This window comes from Amphiura filiformis, chromosome 2 (genome assembly GCF_039555335.1).
Source record: "Amphiura filiformis chromosome 2, Afil_fr2py, whole genome shotgun sequence".
NCBI lineage: Eukaryota > Metazoa > Echinodermata > Ophiuroidea > Amphilepidida > Amphiuridae > Amphiura > Amphiura filiformis.
The window spans coordinates 77,925,160-77,945,035 of record NC_092629.1 but is presented as its reverse complement, the minus strand read 5'-3'; the positions used below and the strand labels follow the sequence as shown (position 1 = coordinate 77,945,035).

The 19,876-nt window shown below is 38.0% G+C and overlaps 1 protein-coding gene across 1 annotated transcript in view; it reads right to left on the bottom strand.

Moving 5' to 3' along the window:
* Nucleotides 1-7,930: 7,930 nt before the first annotated feature.
* LOC140146647 (neuronal acetylcholine receptor subunit alpha-2-like) overlaps nt 7,931-19,876 on the bottom strand; it is a 54,933-nt gene continuing 42,987 nt past the window's right edge. The window contains exons 6-7 of the mRNA XM_072168517.1: nt 13,501-13,814; nt 7,931-10,624 (exon numbers count right to left, since the gene is read on the bottom strand). Of these exons, the coding sequence (XP_072024618.1) occupies nt 10,176-10,624; nt 13,501-13,814 (763 nt within the window). The 3' untranslated portion in view covers nt 7,931-10,175. The remainder of the gene's footprint in view (nt 10,625-13,500; nt 13,815-19,876) is intronic.

The following is a 19,876-nucleotide window of genomic DNA, read 5'->3' as shown; positions in this document are numbered from 1 at the left end:
TACCTTACAATTGACAGCAAGAATTATGTTATATTAAATTGTTTTATTGTTTAGCATATTGAAATTGATGTAAAAGTAACGGTTCACAAGATTTTATCTCCATATTTTCCAGAATGTAATTTAAATGGACTGTCTTTGATTTATGAATATAAGGAATAGTTTGGGGACACTCTATTTTTGCCGATTTTTTAATTCCAAGTACTGCCGATTTATCGGCTTTGACCCCTATAAGTTCTTGACCTGTGTCACTCCTCATGGGCTATTGTTCACTCTAGCATTTTATAAAAAAAGGAATATGGAAGAAATATTGGAATTAATAAATGACATGCTTTTGATATCAATTGGTTTGTGATGTGAAGTAAATACCGTATACGATTGACTATGATTGGTTTGCTATTCAAGGTCAGATAAGGTGGAATAAAAGAAAAAAAGTTTAGTAAGACGAGAAAACAAGAATTTGTCTTTAAAAAAGACAAGTTCACGGATCAGGTGTATAGTACATGTACTTTGAGCTACTTTGGTCTAACATTTAATATTCATATCTAACCTACTCTGCACTTATTCGACAATAAATAAGTGATATGAGACTTAATAATGATACCTGCGTCTTGACTCTGGAAAACAATAGTTTTTAAAAACCTCATTTTGCATTTAGTTTTTTATTGCGTTGCAAAGTAGCAAAACTTTCTTTATATATGGCCCAATTTATGCCTGGAAAAGGCTATCCCTCTTACAACCTATCAACAGGTCTGATTTCTATAATGAGGTGTCACCGGGTTTGCAAGAGATAATTAATGCCAAATCTAAACACCATGAAATTCACCACATCACGACCAAGCTCACATTGGGCACCCCGTTCCTTTTTTTATTTTTTTTTTATGTGAGGGTCATGGTCCAGCTTTTATATGAACACCAATATTATACAGGTTTATACACATGGGTTATTACAAGAGTCAATAAACATTCAATTAACTGAGTTATTACAAGAGTCAATAAACATTCAATTATAGATAATGGACTTAGTTTTGTGCAATGTAATTATATTAAACTTTTTCTGAAGTAAATCGCCTGCTGCATAGTTTTCTAATTACAGATGATATGTTAATTTGTGATTAGGCCTGACCATGAAATGGTAGTTTTGATTAACCAATCAGTTATGTGTATTGTCAGCATGTGATGGCTATAAGCCAATTACAAACATGTTTATAAAAAAAAGGCTTAAAAACTCTTTCCCGGGTGTAAGGCTAAATATTAAGTTGTCATGTGTGGCAAGATTAGATAAAGGCATACAAACTAGGGTATGAAATATTAGGAATTATTTCCTAGCCTCTTAACCACACTGGTTAACCACATATAGCTATTCAAGACACAGGATATGTAAGGGATAAACTGTGCATATGAGATGTGGGTGCAAGTGGCATCATTTCACTGCCGTGAAAAAACAGCTGGTCTTTACTATATTGAGAGCAGGTATCTAGGCCTAATTTTATTCCTTGAAAAAGAAAGGTTTTGTCTTTTCGAAACGTCGGGTTTATAACTTTGTTTATACATTTGGTATTATTCACCCATTGCATGCTGTGTCATATTCTATCTGTTCTTAATTTTATCCATTGCTAGTGTGACACTGTTGTATCCTTTTGGAACCATCCTTCGGTTCCCTGCTGGTAAGTTGGAACCCTGTTTTTATCTAAAACATGACAAGTAAAAGTAAAGACTGTAAATAAATTAAACAATCAATCAATAAAAGCCAACAATCACACGTGCACAGGGCTTTCACATTCTTTAATATGCGCGCAGGTTGTAATGATAAACTTTTCATTTTTGGTCCTAATATTCTCACTTGCCTCTATGGGACACTATCTTATTATTCATGTATTTATTTTTGAAAGCCGAAATTCATGATTATGTGCTGTGCGCCCATTTTTTACAACGCGATTGAAATCACCGATCTTTAGTACGTGACATGACTTTGGTTACTTTAGGATATGATTGTCAAAATGAACCTTGGACTTCGAAGCAACATGTACGACAAATACCGTGTATACATGCATGCACTTCGTCTTCACGATTGAACCTCCTTGTTTACTTCACTTCGATAGCTAATATGAGTTTACTGTATATGAATATTGGGCATGTGTATATTTTGACGCTTGTATGTAGCCAACGTGTGCTTTGTCAAAGAGTTCCCCCGCGGGCTCCTTCTGATCAGGAGTGGCACCTTCATCAGTACCAGAATCAAGATCCCGGAGGAAGAGCAGGCCAAGCCCTCAACCAAGCATACATATCAAGGGCCGGGCCAAGGCCCAGGTATTCATATTTACGATGGTATAAAACAAAAAGACAAGCAGAGGCAAGTCACAAGCATAGACCCTCATACTCTGCACAGCCAATGGGACCACCAATGCCAGGTAAACGTGAGCCAGAACCAGATTTGGGTTGGTATAAAACAACACGACAACCGCCCAAGTCCATATATCTGGAACCACTAGGACAACCAATGCCCGAACCGACACTGAAATGGTATGGGATGATACCAAAGCACAAGGCCACACATCGGCCGCGTTATGAAATTACAAGGCACAATGCAGGCCGCATTGGTCATGGTATGAAACAACAAGACAACCATGGCTCAAGCCCACACAATCGGGACAGTATGAACCAGATAGGCCCAAGCCGGAAGATCCCGATCGGGAAGACGGAGCTGTGACACGTCGTCCACTATCATGGTATGAATTGGAGGAACAGTATAAACCAGATATATTTAGGCCCAAACCAGAAGGGGCCAAGGCAAGGCCTACGCCCACACATCCGGATTGGTTTAAAGCAACAAGCCAACCATGGCACAAGCCCACGTATTCGCGTGGATATTTGGATTCTACGTGGAACCGAAACCAAACACGTAAGCATAGTAGGCCCACCAACATGAATAGTGATACTTCGCGCGAACATATCCAGTATTGCCTGCTCTTGTCGGACTGCCAAAAATTACTTGACCACCCCCCTCCTTGCCCTGCCAACAAATTGCCCCTCTTTTTGCCCACCCGGACGACAGATCATTTTTGCGCACTATGTTCCTGCGAACTACATGACATGACCGCACAATGTTATCTTAACACATTTAGTCCGACGAGTAGGACATTTTTTCTTAGTTACTAGTTTTCTTAGTTTTACTCAAAACGTTTTAATAACATTTAAATGTCGGGTTATATAACGATCATGATCATGAATACATTTTAAAAACGTTATTGTAAAATAATTTGGGCAAACATTTTTGCTAAATATTTTATTAACAGTTGAATAACATTCTGTTAGAATGTTTTGCCTCACGTTTTCAAAAATGTTTTATAAATGCAAATAAAACGTTTTTATATCCTCTAAACCTTTTCTGTAAAACGTGAGGAACGCAAGAGGAACTAAAATGTGACCCTTTGCTTAAGGCAGATATAACGTATTGAGATGGAGTGCAATCAATAGCTAAAGCTGAATTTTTGCTCCATCGCTGAGTGACGAGCGATTGGTATTTAACCAATGAGGTTTTCCCGATGCAACAGAAAGCGCGCTACCTCATTGGCTAGAAACTAATCGCTCGTCAGCAATGTAGTATAAATTCAGCATATGACATCAATGACAATTCTAACACCATGCACGGACTCCATTTAGAAAAACTCTCATAAAAAACATCAAAAATTTGAATTTTGCAGTCTTGTAAGAATCGTGGGTGTGATAGCATACTCTTGCAAGTGGATAAGACCGAAAGCAACCTAATAAGGACAAAAGTTGCCATATTTTTATGAATTGCAGGATCAATGATAGTGCCTTTCATATTCGATAGTCCAGTGGCGGATTTAGAGGGGGGCGCACGCGGCGCGCGCCCCCTCTATTTTGTGCAGATCGGCGCCTGACTCTGTGTATTTTTGCAGAGTGGCGCCTTACTTTGTGTGGGCGCCGAGCCGCGGCGGCGGTGGCGGTGGATCGGCGCCCCCTCTATTGAAAATTCCTGGATCCGCCCCTGTTAAGTCCTTTATATTAATTAACAGCAAGTTTCAAAACTTCTTCTTTTACAGATAACTTTTCACCTGTGAAGATCGCGGGTATAACAGTAGCATGTTTCATTATTCTGTTGGCCTTGGTGAAAGTATTACCCGTACTGAGACGTAAATATCGCACACGTAATGTAACGCCACCGTTGGAACCATGCGTCACCAAAGTACAGTACATGAGACTTGTTCCTATGGAATGAGACGCAAATGCTGGGGACGTAACGTAACTATATACGAGAGTGTAAAATTTAGCCAAAAAGCAACTAGTCAGCAAGACAGGCTTCTCCTAAAAGTAACTCGTCCGGTCTGAATGTAACCTGTCCATAATATTTTATTTTGGGTTTTACGTATCGGTATTCGGACGCTGTCTTAATGTCTAGTTATCGGTGGACACAAATTTCCAGAGGTGGGTTGAATTGCAAAATCGTCCTGATGACCCGTTACCAAAATGCCCTTCGGACGTGTGCGAAAATTTGCAGTTTTAATGCTGAAATGGGCCGCAAAATGAAAAAATCGTGGCCTAAAAAGGCCAAACGGAAGAAAAACATCACAGATTTGATCAATGTGTTTCCTGGTATTTCGGCGGTCTATATTGTAATCAGCTCTTAATAGGCAGGAAATAGTAGGCTTTTATTACTACGTCGAAAAGTAGACCCACGTTAAGAGTGCTATTAGTTGACCTGTCTGTTCTATATGTTCTATATTTTGTGTGTTAAAGAAAGTAAAAATACTAGTATAGGACTTGAATTAATAATTTGTGATGCTTCTAGCGAGATGTCACAAGACAATTCTGGAAATAAAATATTTTGATATTAATCCGCGATGTTATAAGGCCCGCCGATTACGAACTTATCAAAGTATAGGGAAATAGCACATTCGAAGAAAAGTAGCCCGTCTCGGACGTGCGGACGGGCTCTATTTTTGCACACCGTTGGAACCATGTAAACCATTTGAGGTTTATGTACTGGGCCAATATTTCAAACATTGTTTGACCGATGAAGGTAACCCCATTTGAAATTCACAATCCTTGTGTGGAAGATTATGGTCATATTTTCACAGCAGGTGTATGGATGTCAACTGGAATAGCCAAATATACAATATATTAAATCGTCGGCAGAATTCAAGACGATCAAGTGGCATATTTATTCAAATTGAAATTTTGAAAAGGCCCATGAAAGTACACATTTTAAACCAATTTTGTAAGTTGTGAAGTTTATAGAAAAATTGAGTTAGCTTGAAATTCCCCTGGACAACTTACTGCTAATTGTCCCATTGTAACCCGTACGAAACTCGGGAAGCTGATCCTGGTTGCGAAGTTTATTTGTTGAATGTCTAGGGTGTGCGCTGTTGAAGCAAAGTCCCCGATTTGTTGTTAAATGGTTTATGGAATGATGTGACACTGTAGCGGTCAGCGACAACCTGTAAAGTGTGCGAAGGCTTGTGGATCAACGTCTAGGCGTTTTGCCTGTGCGTAGCGCACAATAAATCACTGCGCTTTTTTCCCTGACAGACCATCACTTATCAACGTCAAAAACCAAATAATAATTTAAGTGTAATCGAAAGTAAAGGTGTTCTAGTTATGACATTACTTGAAGTATAGATCAATTGTATTGTAGTACAGTACAGCAAATATAATTTGCCAAGTCACAAAATCACAAACGCAGTGTTTGGGATATATTTACAGTCTTAAGTATAGTTTATTTTAATGCGTGTATTTTAGTTTTCTCGAGGGCCGAGGCTACCCTACCATTTGCTTGCATAATATCCTCTATAGGAAACTATATGAGCTGTCTGAAGATATCAGAGTCTCAATTTTGATTGCGTTGAGAATAAGGCTGTCAATGGACTCGGGTGGTTATAGCTCGCTATCTCGAAGGTCCGCTATGTCGAAGGTCTACCATTTTGAATACGAAATAAGGTTCGCTATCGAAGGTACGCTATGTGAAATATAAATAAGGTTCGGTGTGTTGAATGTTCGATATGTCGAATTATGAAATAGAGTTCGCTGTGTCGTATAATTTATGAATGTCGACTCTATAACCCAAAACCTAAACCTAGCCTTATTTTATACGACATAGCAAGCTTTCGACATAACGAACCTTAATTTTATATTTGACGTTGTGGATTCTCTGGCATAGGAAAACACCATTTTTTGACAGAGCGTCGTTGGGCAGGAAAAACCTATGTACTTGTGGCCCATAAAAATCTTAAACACAATACTGAAAAGAGGTTACATATATAGGAGGTTTTGCTTCCAACATATCGTCGGCCGTATCACATCTACTAAAAACGTTTCAAAACGTAAAAGGGGCCAAGTTTAAAAATCTTTCCTGTGTGGCTTTTCACCCTTTTTAAAACTTGGTCCCATTCAGTAAAGTAGTACCGAAGAATTTAACAAAGTGAGTATTTGCTACTTTTGCCTTAATTCAAAATACATTATAATAACGTCTTTACGGAAAAACTTCAATTAAGCACGAACATTAATTAATTTACTCTACAAAATGAACACTGACAACTAAGAAAACAAACAAGTAGCCTAAAGATGACTTCGTATGGGTCTTTAGAAACTTTCATAAATGGGACCAAGTTTAAAAAAGGGTGAAAAGCCACACAGGAAAGATTTTTTAAACTTGGCCCCTTTTACGTTTTGAAACGTTTTTTAGTAGATATTAATTCTTTTTTGAGGTAAAAAGATATTGCGCGGTAAGTGGTTCTTTGTAGCCATGCGAGGCGAAGTAGTTGGATATCCATATTTCGCGGTTAATGGTTCTTTGTAGCCCTGCGGGGCAAACTAGTTGGATATCCATATTTCGCCATGAGTGGTTTTTTGAAGCTTCGAGGGGCAAACTAGTTGGATATCCATATTTCACGGTTAGCAGTTCTTTGTAGCCTTGCCGGGCAAACTTGATGGATAACCATATTTTGCGGTTTGTGGTTCTTTGTAGCCCTGCGGGGCAAACTAGTTGGATATCCATATTTCGCGATGAGTGTTTTTTTACAGCTTCAAGGGGCAAACTAGTTGGATATCCATATTTCGCGGTTAGCAGTTTTTGTAGCCCTGCGGGCCTATGTTCGATATCCTCATTTCGCGGTTAGTGGTTTTAACGACCCGTAACCACCCCAATCAGCTGCATGGGGTAAAAGAATTATTTAAAAAAGTAATAGCTGAACCCAATAGCTCAGCCAGGGACTGGAAACGCCATATTGATGACTATATATAGAGTGTATTCAATAAACCCAAGCGGAACGAGAGCTGCTAAGTAACCGCTATCCGAACCATAAACACATGCATGATCAGACAACGAGTGTTCAATTTCCTCATAGCTTCTCACGTTGTACATACGTCGAATTTGGCGGTGTTGGTTTGTTAGCCCTCCAAGTTATAACATCGTTCACTTTGTGTTGAACATTGTATGTGGGCCGCACTGTAATAACATAAAGATCAGTCTGATCAGTGTGATGATATCATTTCAAGTGGTCACTTCCCGATTAACATGATTAAGCTAAACAGCATATGTGGAAGAATTTTATGCATGAGCATTGAGCAACCACATCAATGATGTAGTAATGAATACCCTCTATTGTTATCGGATTAATTTTTACGACCTTCGATTACATGGGAGTAACACCGAGGACATGGTGTTTGATTTCACTCACGTAATAGATCAATATGACCTTCATCCAGCAAGGATCAGCCAAGCACTACAGTGGCCAAGCACGAAAGGTTTCTTGTTATCTCTTCAAGTATTTTTACCTTAGGTCTATAATCATAATGCAGGCCTAAATCCCGGGCCTAAATTAAGTGTACCGTTCGAGTAGGAGGATTTGTTTGATATTATTCTTGATTTTGAATAATATTATAGTACCCGTTTGTTTCCTTAGCTTATATCGGTTATTAAAATTACAATTCACCACATACACATTCCAGTTTGCGAGAGGTTTATAATGAATAAATGAATAGGTGTTATTATTTCGAATTATAAATATTTAGGGAGAGTGTTTTAGGATTTTGTTAGAAAAGGGATGATTGTTGATCATGTTTATTTTATTGTTGTATGTATTTTCCTGTCATTTCCTGCAAACCTAATAAAGATATTTTGATAATTGAAAATAGTCTGTATCATAAATCGTAGAGGTTGAAAGAGTCAACAAGCGTCAAAAATTATAATTTGCCATGGAACTTCGGTCATATTTTATTTGAAATATAACTGGATGTTAGGGTCTGCATGCATGGTATGCATAGTGTGATGATATACAGACACTGACCTTTCCCTAAAACTATTAAGCAGCAAGTTGTGTATCACACCCATCATGGGTTTGAACCCCTTTATTGTATTTTATTGTTAAACCTGAATAGCGTGATTACTTTTGAATGAGCGGCAGCACACATATTTTGTTTGAGGATAGCTGGATCTATCTCCTTTTCCTCACATCTTCTCTGTAGTACAAAGCTGTCTTTTTATCTAGTGTTTAGACAATGTTTACTCAACCATTGCTATCAATGGATGTTGCCATTTTTGACGACTTCTAACTTTTGGTAAGCCCAAAATGAATCAATAAAACCGTGTATAAGATATTTGCGGGGATATTTGGGCGCGATTACAAAAAATTAGAAAATAAATGGGTACTTCTGGGTTGGGTCTGCATGAAATTATTGATTGGCTCCAAACAAAGGATTTGAACAAGTGTCCTTCACCGTAGTTATGGCGGAGTACAGTCCATTCAATCAAATGTTGTCATCAACCTATTTGATCGTAGTGCAGGGTTATGTGTGTGAGACGAACTGTCACGGTAGATTGCAATCATGCTTTTGTTGAATGCATTTGAGTAGTCTGCCATATTTACGGGATGATACGTCACATGCAATGCCTCTATAGATTCTATAGAATTTAAGTATGATGTATTTTCGATGGTAATATATTTTCACTTTCAAAGTTTGTAGTTTTCATAATTGCAATTTCTGAATATTATATAAAAAGCACTAATAAGTCTATAAATGTAAGAGTATCGGATCATTTTGAATGTTAATAAATGCGAAACGCCGGCGGTAAACACCTGCGATATCAGGGATTGCCGCGATTCTTGCAGTAGTTTTTATGAATAGAATACAATAGTGGATACAATAGCGGATACAATAGCGGAACAATAGAGCTCTCTTACGGGCAAATAAACCTCGTCGCGTTTTGCTAAATTTCACTTCTTCTTTTTCATGAACTAACCGTTATTTCATTAAGTAACCGTTATTTTTAAAACTTGGCAAAACCTCGACGCGAGGTTTTTAATACTGACGTAATCGACATTTTTAACATTTTTGAGAAAATTGGTATATTAGTTTGTTATGTTCTAATCTATTTATTCACCAAAACCCATGCCTCAAAGTGGCTTAATTAGTAAGATATTAATTAATTGAATTATGTCGTATTTACAAAACATTGAAATGTCCGCATCACATAACGACGTATTTGCCGATCACCTATAGGCCTACTGCGCAAGCCCAGTATATCGTATCTGCAATTTGAAGAATTTGCCGTTTCACATACTGACGTATTTGCGCAACGTATTTGCGCGACTCTGTCATTTCACGGCAAATTTGCTGTTTTGTCCTTTTCACATACTGACGTATTTGCGCAACTGTTTCACATACTGACGTATTTGCGCGACGTATTTGTCATTTGAACGGCGAAATTGACATTAGTCCTTTTCACATAGTGACGTATTTTATTTAATATTGATTTTTTGCAGAATGAGTCATGCTCTGATAGTGATAAGTGAATTATATTGAAAATATGGTATATTTGCATTACTGTTAACCTGCTTTTAATCGACAATAATATTTTAATCAAGATTATATTAAAGGCAAATGAAAATCGCTAAATTTTCAAGTTCGATTTTCTCGAAATGCGTATTTTGCAAATACGTCAGTATGTGATGCATCCGACGATATGTACGTTCAGGGGCTAATGACACATAGGTTTTTCCTGCACATCGACGATAGCAAACCTTCCACATTAGACACAGCGAACCATAGACATACACCAATCTGGTGACAACAATAGCATATGCATGGAATTCGTACTAGACCAACATACCACTATTCTCCCGGACCTCGTGCACGCCAAATTAATACAAACGATGTCACAACCGCATAAACAATAAATCCGATAAGCAAGCACCTATCAACCACGGTCGCCACATGTTTCCATTGGGAAACTTGTAAGTCATCCACGTTTTGTTCTCAAAACCGCGTCTAATGTATTTTAAATCCTCTTGCATCCTTTCCAACGTTGTTGCTGATTCCTGCGAGGCTACTCCATTCATTCCATTCACTTTTAACGGTACAGGTTCTTCATTTGTTACGGCGAATCTGAGCGAACTGTTAGATAAATCGTTCTGGCAACCCGTGATATCGGATAAATCTTTATCGAACTCGGCCCGATACGTACAGGTAATCCGCGCCAAAATATTGAGAACTACAACGCGAATCCATCCGGGTACTTTGGTGGATCGTGCGCTGACGTTGATGACTAAGGCTGTGAAGACGACTGATAGACACACCATGATGATCATTGCTAAGAAATAGTCTCCTATATGGGAAGCAATAAGACGTATAACACATGTCAGCGTCACTAGTACTTCGTAATAACATCAGTGGCGTAGTCAAGTGAAGTCTTGCCCCCTCCCCCCAGTTTCATGCCCTGATATTTAAGATTTGTTGGCCCTTTTTTGTACATATTATAGCCCATTTTGACCATTTTCGTCAAAGTTTGCCCCTTCAAAATTGGCTTCCCCCTATTTACCCACCCTCTGAAAAGTGCTGGCTACGCCACTGAATGATAACAGATCTTGGCATATGCCTACGATATCCTAGTAAAAGCTTACAACCTATTATGCCGATATAAGCTTAAAGCAACACTTCTTTCAATCCAGCAGATGATTCTTTCAATTCACTGCTCTTTCATTCGAAAAATGTTTCTATAACTTTTCTCAATCGAAGACCTGGAGTTAAGCACACCGACGCACTCAGTTTCACGCATCTTTACGCCTAGCGTTGCCCATGAGAGAAAAAAATCCCATTTCCCTTACCCTAACACCCATAAATACCACAAAATACCACGATGAAAACCCCTGCGCATGTGTGAATCCCAGGGTCTGCGATGACGCAATCACCCTAAGTGTTTTAAAAATGCTCACGGAATTGCTGCCGGGGCTGTATTACCCGTGTAGCTACCGGTCTGTGATCGTTTGCTTGGCATGCGGGGTGTCAAAGGTTCGAATCCCGGGGTGCCAAGTGACATCTTTGTTCATTATTCTCTCCTTTTTCGTATCTTCATTAACTTCAGATATCAAAAAGCAGGGTTTGGGGTTAGGGTTATGAGCAGTCAATACGTGTCTAGTAACACCAATTGTATTTCACTTAACAGTGTGTAAAGATTAGGGTTGTCCATAGTGCTCAAGGCTTGGGTAATGAGAATTAGAAACCATTTCAGTTAAAGAGCAATGGTTACAGTAAGGACTTGATATAGGATGAGGTCACGGACAACGGCTACTGCCAAATAAAACCCTACGACCGAACTTGAGTGCTGAAAATGCACGTGGAATGTCTAAGGCTATATAGTACATGACCAGCCTGTAGAATCCGTGACCAAATCATAGAACAAAACAAAAGTTTGAGAGTCATTTTGGGATCTTTGATTGATTCTGAATAAATTTAGCTTGGGCTCACCTCCTGAAACTTCCGGGCATTCAGGGGAGAGGTCAATCAAGGTCACATGGGGTCAAATTTTTAGAATGCTCCAATTATGTCAAGTAATATATCAAATTACTCGTATGGTCATGAGGATTCCAACGTTAACAACGTCTGATTTTGGTAATTTTGGTGTCTAATTATATGTTTTCTTGCATGAGAAATAAATTAAAAAACTATATGATTAGACACCAAAATCGGACGTTGTTAACTATGGTCAGAATTCAAAAAGGTTGTTGACCTATGAACATTTTTCGTCATAGCGCCCTCCTGAATCCTGAAAGGTCTGACACATAACAAACTATACATGTTTGGAATCCTCATGACCATACGAGTAATTTGATATATTACTTGGAGCATTCTGAAAATTTGACCCTATGTGACCTTGATTGACCTCTCCCCGGAATGCCCGGAAGTTTCAGGAGGTGAGCCCAAGCTAAATTGATTCAGAATCAATCAAAGATCCCAAAATGACTCTCAAACTTTTGTTCTATGTTCTATTTAAAGTTCACAAAACGTAACGCAGCCGTTATAAATACGCCTATAACTTCAGAATAATTAATCGTATCCACAAGATGTCATCATAGAAAGAAGGGTTGTTTATTTAGACAATAGACATGATAGAAACAGGAACAAATTAGTCTTTCGATCGATCATCGATGATTGGTCGATCCTTCTTATTTATGAAATCAATTAGTTGACTATTGTGATAACATATCAATCTTCGCCTGTATTGATATGGACCAATATAAATTTAGCATTAGTTGTCAGTTCATTAATAATAAGCATCGAAATAGCTTCGATGGTCGATCCAAAGATCGAGCAAATTTGTTTCTGGTGCCTTAAAAATACGCGAAATTTGATACCCATTTGTTTAATATCGTTCAATATTAATATAACACAGTAGTGCTTTTAAAGAAAAATACCCGAATTTAAAAGTTGCAGTTAAACAGCGATCATTGATTATTACGCAAGTATTGTGGCACTTTTTCTTCTTCGCTGCCTTCAAATCAATGCAAATAGCTGCAACTCGGGTGTTATACTTTAAAATCACTGCTGTGTTAATACCGCAAACGTTCGCCTAATGGCGCTATGGGCTCCCTTGACATTACTGGAATTTTAGACACAAACAAAGAGTGCCCTCACATAAAAAAAATCTCGCCAGCAAATAAGGGCACATACCCTTAATTCTTGTTGGGATATTTAGAGGAGGAGGTCTCCATTTGTACATAAAATTTACCCAAGGCAAAGGAGCTCAGGTGCGCCATTAGGCGAACGTTTACGGTATTGGACGAATGGGGTATCAAATGCGCGTAAATAAATCATCCTTAAGTTGCATGTTGAAATATTGTGAAAACGTTATATTTCTGAAGCTATAGGCGTATTTATAACAGTTGTGCTACAGTTTTACCTGTACTGTTATACGTACATAGCCATAATTTTCCAATTACTTTGAAAACTTATGACTTATTTACGTTTTAAAAAAAGGGTTGTTGTTTCAGCCCTCTTTACAACAGAAATCAAGAACCTACAAAAGTATATCTGTCATATTTGAATTCTTCTACACACTGCCTATGAAATGGTCAATGCAACTTTTGTCGACGCTCACTACCATTCGCAAGATGATTTGAACTACCAAATCGCAACAGTTTAAAATAAATGCTACCCTTAAAGGGGAAAATGTAGTAACAGGGATGCGCCCTCTACAATATTTACCTATAAGAGGCGGGTCATCTCCGTTTGGTGGCATCGACTCTGCTATAAGTTGTTGGAAAACTACTAATGCAAGCAGATTGGTAATAGATAAAGTAAGCTTCTCTCCACATTCCGGTGGGAGGTAGAACACTAAAACAGACAGCCCAGACAGGAACATACAAGGCAGAATAAGGTACGCAACATAGAAGGCGGATCTTCGTTGAAAAACGAAGGTGTACACAAGTTCTGGATATGGCTCTGGACAGCAGGCGTAGTGTATGATTTCTCGTTCGGATGACACGTTTTTCAAGTCCCAAACACCGTTTTTGAGAAATCTGTGGGGAAAAATTGTATATAACGGTAGATTTATTTCTTTATTTTCTGAAAATAAACTTAATGTCAGAAATCTTACACATCTTACAGTAGGCAACTGAAGTAGCTCCGGTCAGCTAAATCACTGTGAGAACGCAAAACAAAAGAGAGTCGGTATGTGCAAAGCTAAATTTGAAACTTGACCGAGTCACTCAGTGTGTGGATGTTACGGCAACTTCTGGTCACGACCAACCTGTTATTAGTGCACAGCACTATGTTGAACAAAGGGTAAGTCGTGCGATTTCTTTGTTAAAAGCAATTTCTCAATTGATTTCATTACATTAAAAGGTAAAGATTGACATAAAACATGTTTCCATTTTTTTAAAGACCGTTTAGTCCCTAAAATCCAAGATGGCCGTCGTGATTGAAAATGTGCCATATTTTACTCATAAATTGCGCTTTAGTAGGGTACAGAATGGAAGTCCCATTCTTGGGTTGAGTACAAGAAGTTTTGAAGGTGTTTCTTTGTAGATTTGAGGATGCTGAATAAAATGAGAGGGGTCTGCACCATCGAAAAGTGTGGGGTACTCTTGGTAGAGGGCGTTTTTCAAAATGGCCGCCAAAATCCCTTAGCATCGCCGTAACTTGGTCAGAGAAGCACCCAGCAGCACGATTCTGATGTCTATACCCATGTTTGCAGGGTCAAGGAATCCAATAGAGTCATTAACAACAGCCTAGGACCTATCATTCCAAGATGGCTGCCAAAATTTCAAAATGGCCGCCAGTGAAAATTACTGATTTGGGTATATCTCGGGTGCAGAAAGTCCTAGAAGTATGAAGCTGGTGTCTATATATACCCATGTTTACAGGGTCTAGAAATCAATTTGAAATAATCTAAAACAGCACAGGACCTTAAATCCCAAGATGGCCGCCAAAATTTAAAAACAACCACCATTAAAATGCAGAATTTTGCCTGTATCTTATCTTATCAGTGGTTTATACGGCCTTATCCGGCGTTTACGATCCTTACCTGGGGCTAAGATACCTTAACCTTAGCATAACGCAGTCTAAACCCCAGATAAGGTACCTAAACCCCAGATAAGGCGCCGTAACCCCAACTTAAGGGACATAGACCCCAAATAAAGCAGTCCAAACCCCAAATAAGGTGCCTTAACCTTAAATAAGGAACATAAACCACAGATAAGGCATCTAAACCCCACGTAAGGTGCCTTAATTCTAGATAAGGATCGTTAACCCCAGATAAGGGTCGTAAACCCCAGATAAGGCACCTAAACCCCAGATAGGGCTCCTTAACCCCAGATAAGAGACGTAAACCTCCGATAAGGCATTTTAAACCCCAGATAAGGCGCCTTAACACCAGATAAGGAAAGTAAACTCCAGATAAGGCATCTAAATCCCAGATAAGGCGCCTTAACTTCAGATGAGGGACGTAAACCTATGATAACACAGTCTAAACCCCAGATAAGGCATTTAAACCCCATATAAGGAGCCTTAACCCCAAATAAGGGATGTAAACCATAGATAAGGCAGTCTAAATCTCAGATCCATTCTTTAGGCATCTAAACCCAGATACGGCGCCTTAACCCCAGCTAAGGGACGTAAACCCCAGATAAGGAAGTCTAAACTCCAGATAAGGCGTCTAAACCCCAGATAAGAGATGTAAATATAGGATAATGCAGTCTAACCCCCCCCCCCCCAATAAGCTGCCTTAACCCCTGATAAGGGATGTTAACTGGGGATAACAGTCTACACCCCGGATAAGGCATCTAAACCCCAGATAAGAGGCTGTAACCCCCAGATAAGGGACGTAAGCTCCAGATAAGGCAGTTTAAAAACCCCAAATAAGGCCCCTTAAACCCTAGATAAGGAACACAAACCCCATATAAGGCAGTCTAAATCCCAGATAAGGCATCTATCTAAACCAAGATAAGGCGCCTTAACCCCAGATAAGTGACCTGAATCTAGGATAATGCAGTCTAAACCCCAGATAAGGTGCCCTAACCCCAGATAAGGGACGTGGATCTAGGATAATGCAGTCTAAACCCCAGATAAGGCGCCCTAACCCCAGATAAGGGATGTGAATCTAGGATAACGCAGTCTAAACCCCTAAACCCATTACACTGTTGTCAATGGGAAAATGGCTGATTTTGGGTGAAATTTTCTCAAATTCAGAACTCTCACAGTTAATATAGTTAAACGCCACCAATATCAGGTAAAACTAGATGATTTAGATCCCAAATGATCAAAAAATCAACATAGGTTGAAATGAGACTTTTCTTGTTTAAATGCACTGAACCGCAAACAAAATGGCATTGCGCCCTCGAAGCTGAAAGTTACAATTAATTAGATAGCGCGAATATATGCTAAAAAGTGTCATATAATGAGAAAAATATGCCATTTTGAAGCATCAAAACCCAAAATGTACTTTTTTGGCTATATAACTCGGTCAATTAGTGTGATTTTAAACAGTCTTTTCAGATACCATGCGAACAAATAGTTCATCATTTCCATGCATCGCCCAGGCCTATTAGTGGTGTATAACCATGCACTAGTGCCACGAGTAGGTACTGTCTCCGATTTGCCGTCCATCTTGGACCTGCAATCAAGGAAAAAAGTCCTTGGAACGCTTGGCACACTCTGTCGAAATTCCGTGCAGAATTTCTTATGTTCATGGAAATGACCTATATTGTGTTTGGGAAGAAACATGACATCTACAACAATGATTTACCTTCCCTCTCCCCATCAAGCAATGTTGGAACACATTGGGGAACCGCTGAAGACATTGGCATTTCTCAACATTGCACGGGGAGAGGAGGTGACAGTTTTCCGTTATTTACACGCAAGCGTTCCAAGACTTTTTTCCTTGATTGTCTCTACCGAATGCAAAATATTTCATCTAAATTTCGTTTTTGTCTCATAACGCAAAAACGGAATGTCGTATGAGCTTCAAATTGCACACGATTTGAGAGTGGATTATATGCTTTGTAATCATAATAAACTTGTTGATAAAGAATTTGGTTTATTTAGGGAGTGGTCATTGGAAACACCCCCTATGCTAAATTACTCACGTTTCTTAATCATGGCTCTAAAACGCTCTAAAATGTCGTTTTTGTCCATAACTCAACAACAAAATGTTGTATGAGTTTCATATTGCACCAGATTTGAGAGTAGATAATATCCTTTTGAATCATAATAAAATTGTTGATAAAAATGTTGGGTTATTCAGGGAGTGGTCACTGAAAACACCTCCTATGCTAAATTACACAAGTTTCGTAATTATGCCCTCTACTGTAGTCAAATTTCGTTTTTGTCTCGTAACTCAAAAACACTACAAATACATTTTTTTACAATATCACAATGTTTTGCAGCATGTTTCCAAAATATTTTCAATGTTATTAAAACTTCAAACATTTTGTACCCTTTATGATATAACCCAACATGTAAATGTTTTGTCTAAAACGTCTGTTTGCTGAGTATAGGCATATATAAATGTTTTCTGGAAAACTTGTGTATGCTGAGTATAGGCATATCCGAGCGAATCACAAAGATTATGATGTAACAATTTGAAACAACTCATTTCTGAATATTATTTCTATTAAGACACGCTTTTGCGATGAGAAAAAAGAAGAAAAAAACCCACACAATTGAATATACTTTTTAAAAAAAGACCACCACTGGGACTCGAACCATTCACATCGGTCAATAGTCAAAAGGTTATCAGTCTGAGGACTAATCCGCTACGCCACGCTGCCATTTCGCAATCGAAGTAACAAGTTTTGTTCTTTTATAGTAGTCAGGTATCGGGGAAAGTGTAAACTTGTATAAACTTGTATAGAGTGCTTGCACGAAAGGTCATGAGTTCAAATCATCCTCCAGACACGCTCCATAAGATATGCTAATGCATGGAGTACAAAGAATTACTTTGATCAAAACCAGTTCAACAGGTGATTGGTATTGTACTCCGTGCATTTGCATGTCCTCTGGAGCGTGTCTTTAGATGGTTTGAACTTTGTGATCTTCCATGCAAGCACCCTATAGTAGAAACCTCAAAATGTATCAGTTTACCATAATGACAAAATGGTCCAAAATCGACATTTTATGTTTTTAGGCCGAATCTTACGAAGCGTCGCGTTCGTTTACATTTGCTATATCAATTGAAAATGTTTTATTTCAAAAGGAATGAAACATTCGTTTCATATATAAAATTTGTTAACAGTTAAGTTTACCAATTTGAATTGAAATAAATACGCATAAAAACTCATTTCTGAATATTATTTATATTAAAATACGCATTTGCGATGAGAAAAAAAAACAAGAAAAGAAAAAAGAAAACAACAAATGAATATACTTTAAAAAAGACCACCAACGGGACTCGAACCACATCGGTCAATAGTCAAAAGGTTATCAGTCTGAGGACTAATCCGCTACGCCACGCTGCCATTTCGCAATCGAAGTAACAAGTTGTGTTCTTTTATAGTAGTCAGGTATCGGGGAAAGTGTAAACTTGTATAGTAGAAATGGCAAAGTGTATCAGTTTACCATAATGACAAAATGGTCCAAAATCGACATTTTATGTTTTTGAGGCCGCATCTCATGAAGCGTCACGTTCGTTTACATTTGCTATACCAATTGAGAATGTTTTAATGCAAAAGGAATGAAACATTGATTTCATATATGAAATTTGTTAACACTTTACCATTTTGAATTGAAAGAAATACGCATATATATTTATTTCAATTCAAAATGTAAAAGTAACAAATTCATAAAGTGTTATTCCATTTGCGATAAACATTCATATAACTGTCATTAAACCATTTGCGATATTGACTGATGCATGGTTCGAGTCCCAATGGTGGTCTATATTTTTTCTTTAAGTGTATTAAATTGTTGCTTCTTTTTTCTTTCTTTTTTTTCATCGCAAAAGCATATTTTGTTATAAATAATATTCAGAAATGAGTTGTTTCAAATTGTTACATCATAATCTTTCTGATTCGCTCGGATGTACCTATACTCAGCAAACACAAGTTTTAGAAAACATAAATTTTACACGTTAGGTTATATCATAAAGGGTACATAACGTTTTAATAACATTCAAAAAACATTTTGGAAAACATGCTGCAAAACATTGTGATATTGTACGAAAAATGCATTTGTAGTGTTTTTGAGTTATGAGACAAAAACGAAAATTGACTCAGTATCATACAGAAGAGGGCCATAATTACAAAACTTGTGTCATTTAGCATAGGAGGTGTTGTCAGTGACCACTCCTAAATAACTCAACATTTTTATCAACAATTTTATTATGATTCAAAAGGATATTATCCCCTCTCTAATCGTGTGCAATATGAAGCTCATACAACATTCTGTTTTTGAGTTATGGACAAAAACGACATTTTAGAGCAGTTTAGAGCCATAATTATGAAACGTGTGTAATTTAGCATATGGGGTGTTTTCGGTGACCACTCCTAAATAAACCAAATTCGTTATCAACAATTTTATTATGATTGCAAAGTATAAAATCCACTCTCAAATCGTGTGAAATTTTAAGCTCATACGACATTCCGTTTTTGAGTTATGAGACAAAAACGAAATTTAGATGAAATATTTTGCCTTCGGTAGAGACAATCAAGGAAAAAAGTCCTTGGAACGCTTGGCACACTCTGTCGAAATTCCGTGCAGAATTTCTTATGTTCATGGAAATGACCTATATTGTGTTTGGGAAGAAACATGACATCTACAACAATGATTTACCCTTCCCCTCTCCCCATCAAGCAATGTTGGAACACATTGGGGAACCGCTGAAGACATTGGCATTTCTCAACATTGCACGGGGAGAGGGGTGACAGTTTTCCGTTATTTACACGCAAGCGTTCCAAGACTTTTTTCCTTGATTGTCTCTACCGAATGCAAAATATTTCATCTAAATTTCGTTTTTGTCTCATAACGCAAAAACGGAATGTCGAATGAGCTTCAAATTGCACACGATTTGAGAGTGGATTATATGCTTTGTAATCATAATAAACTTGTTGATAAAGAATTTGGTTTATTTAGGGAGTGGTCATTG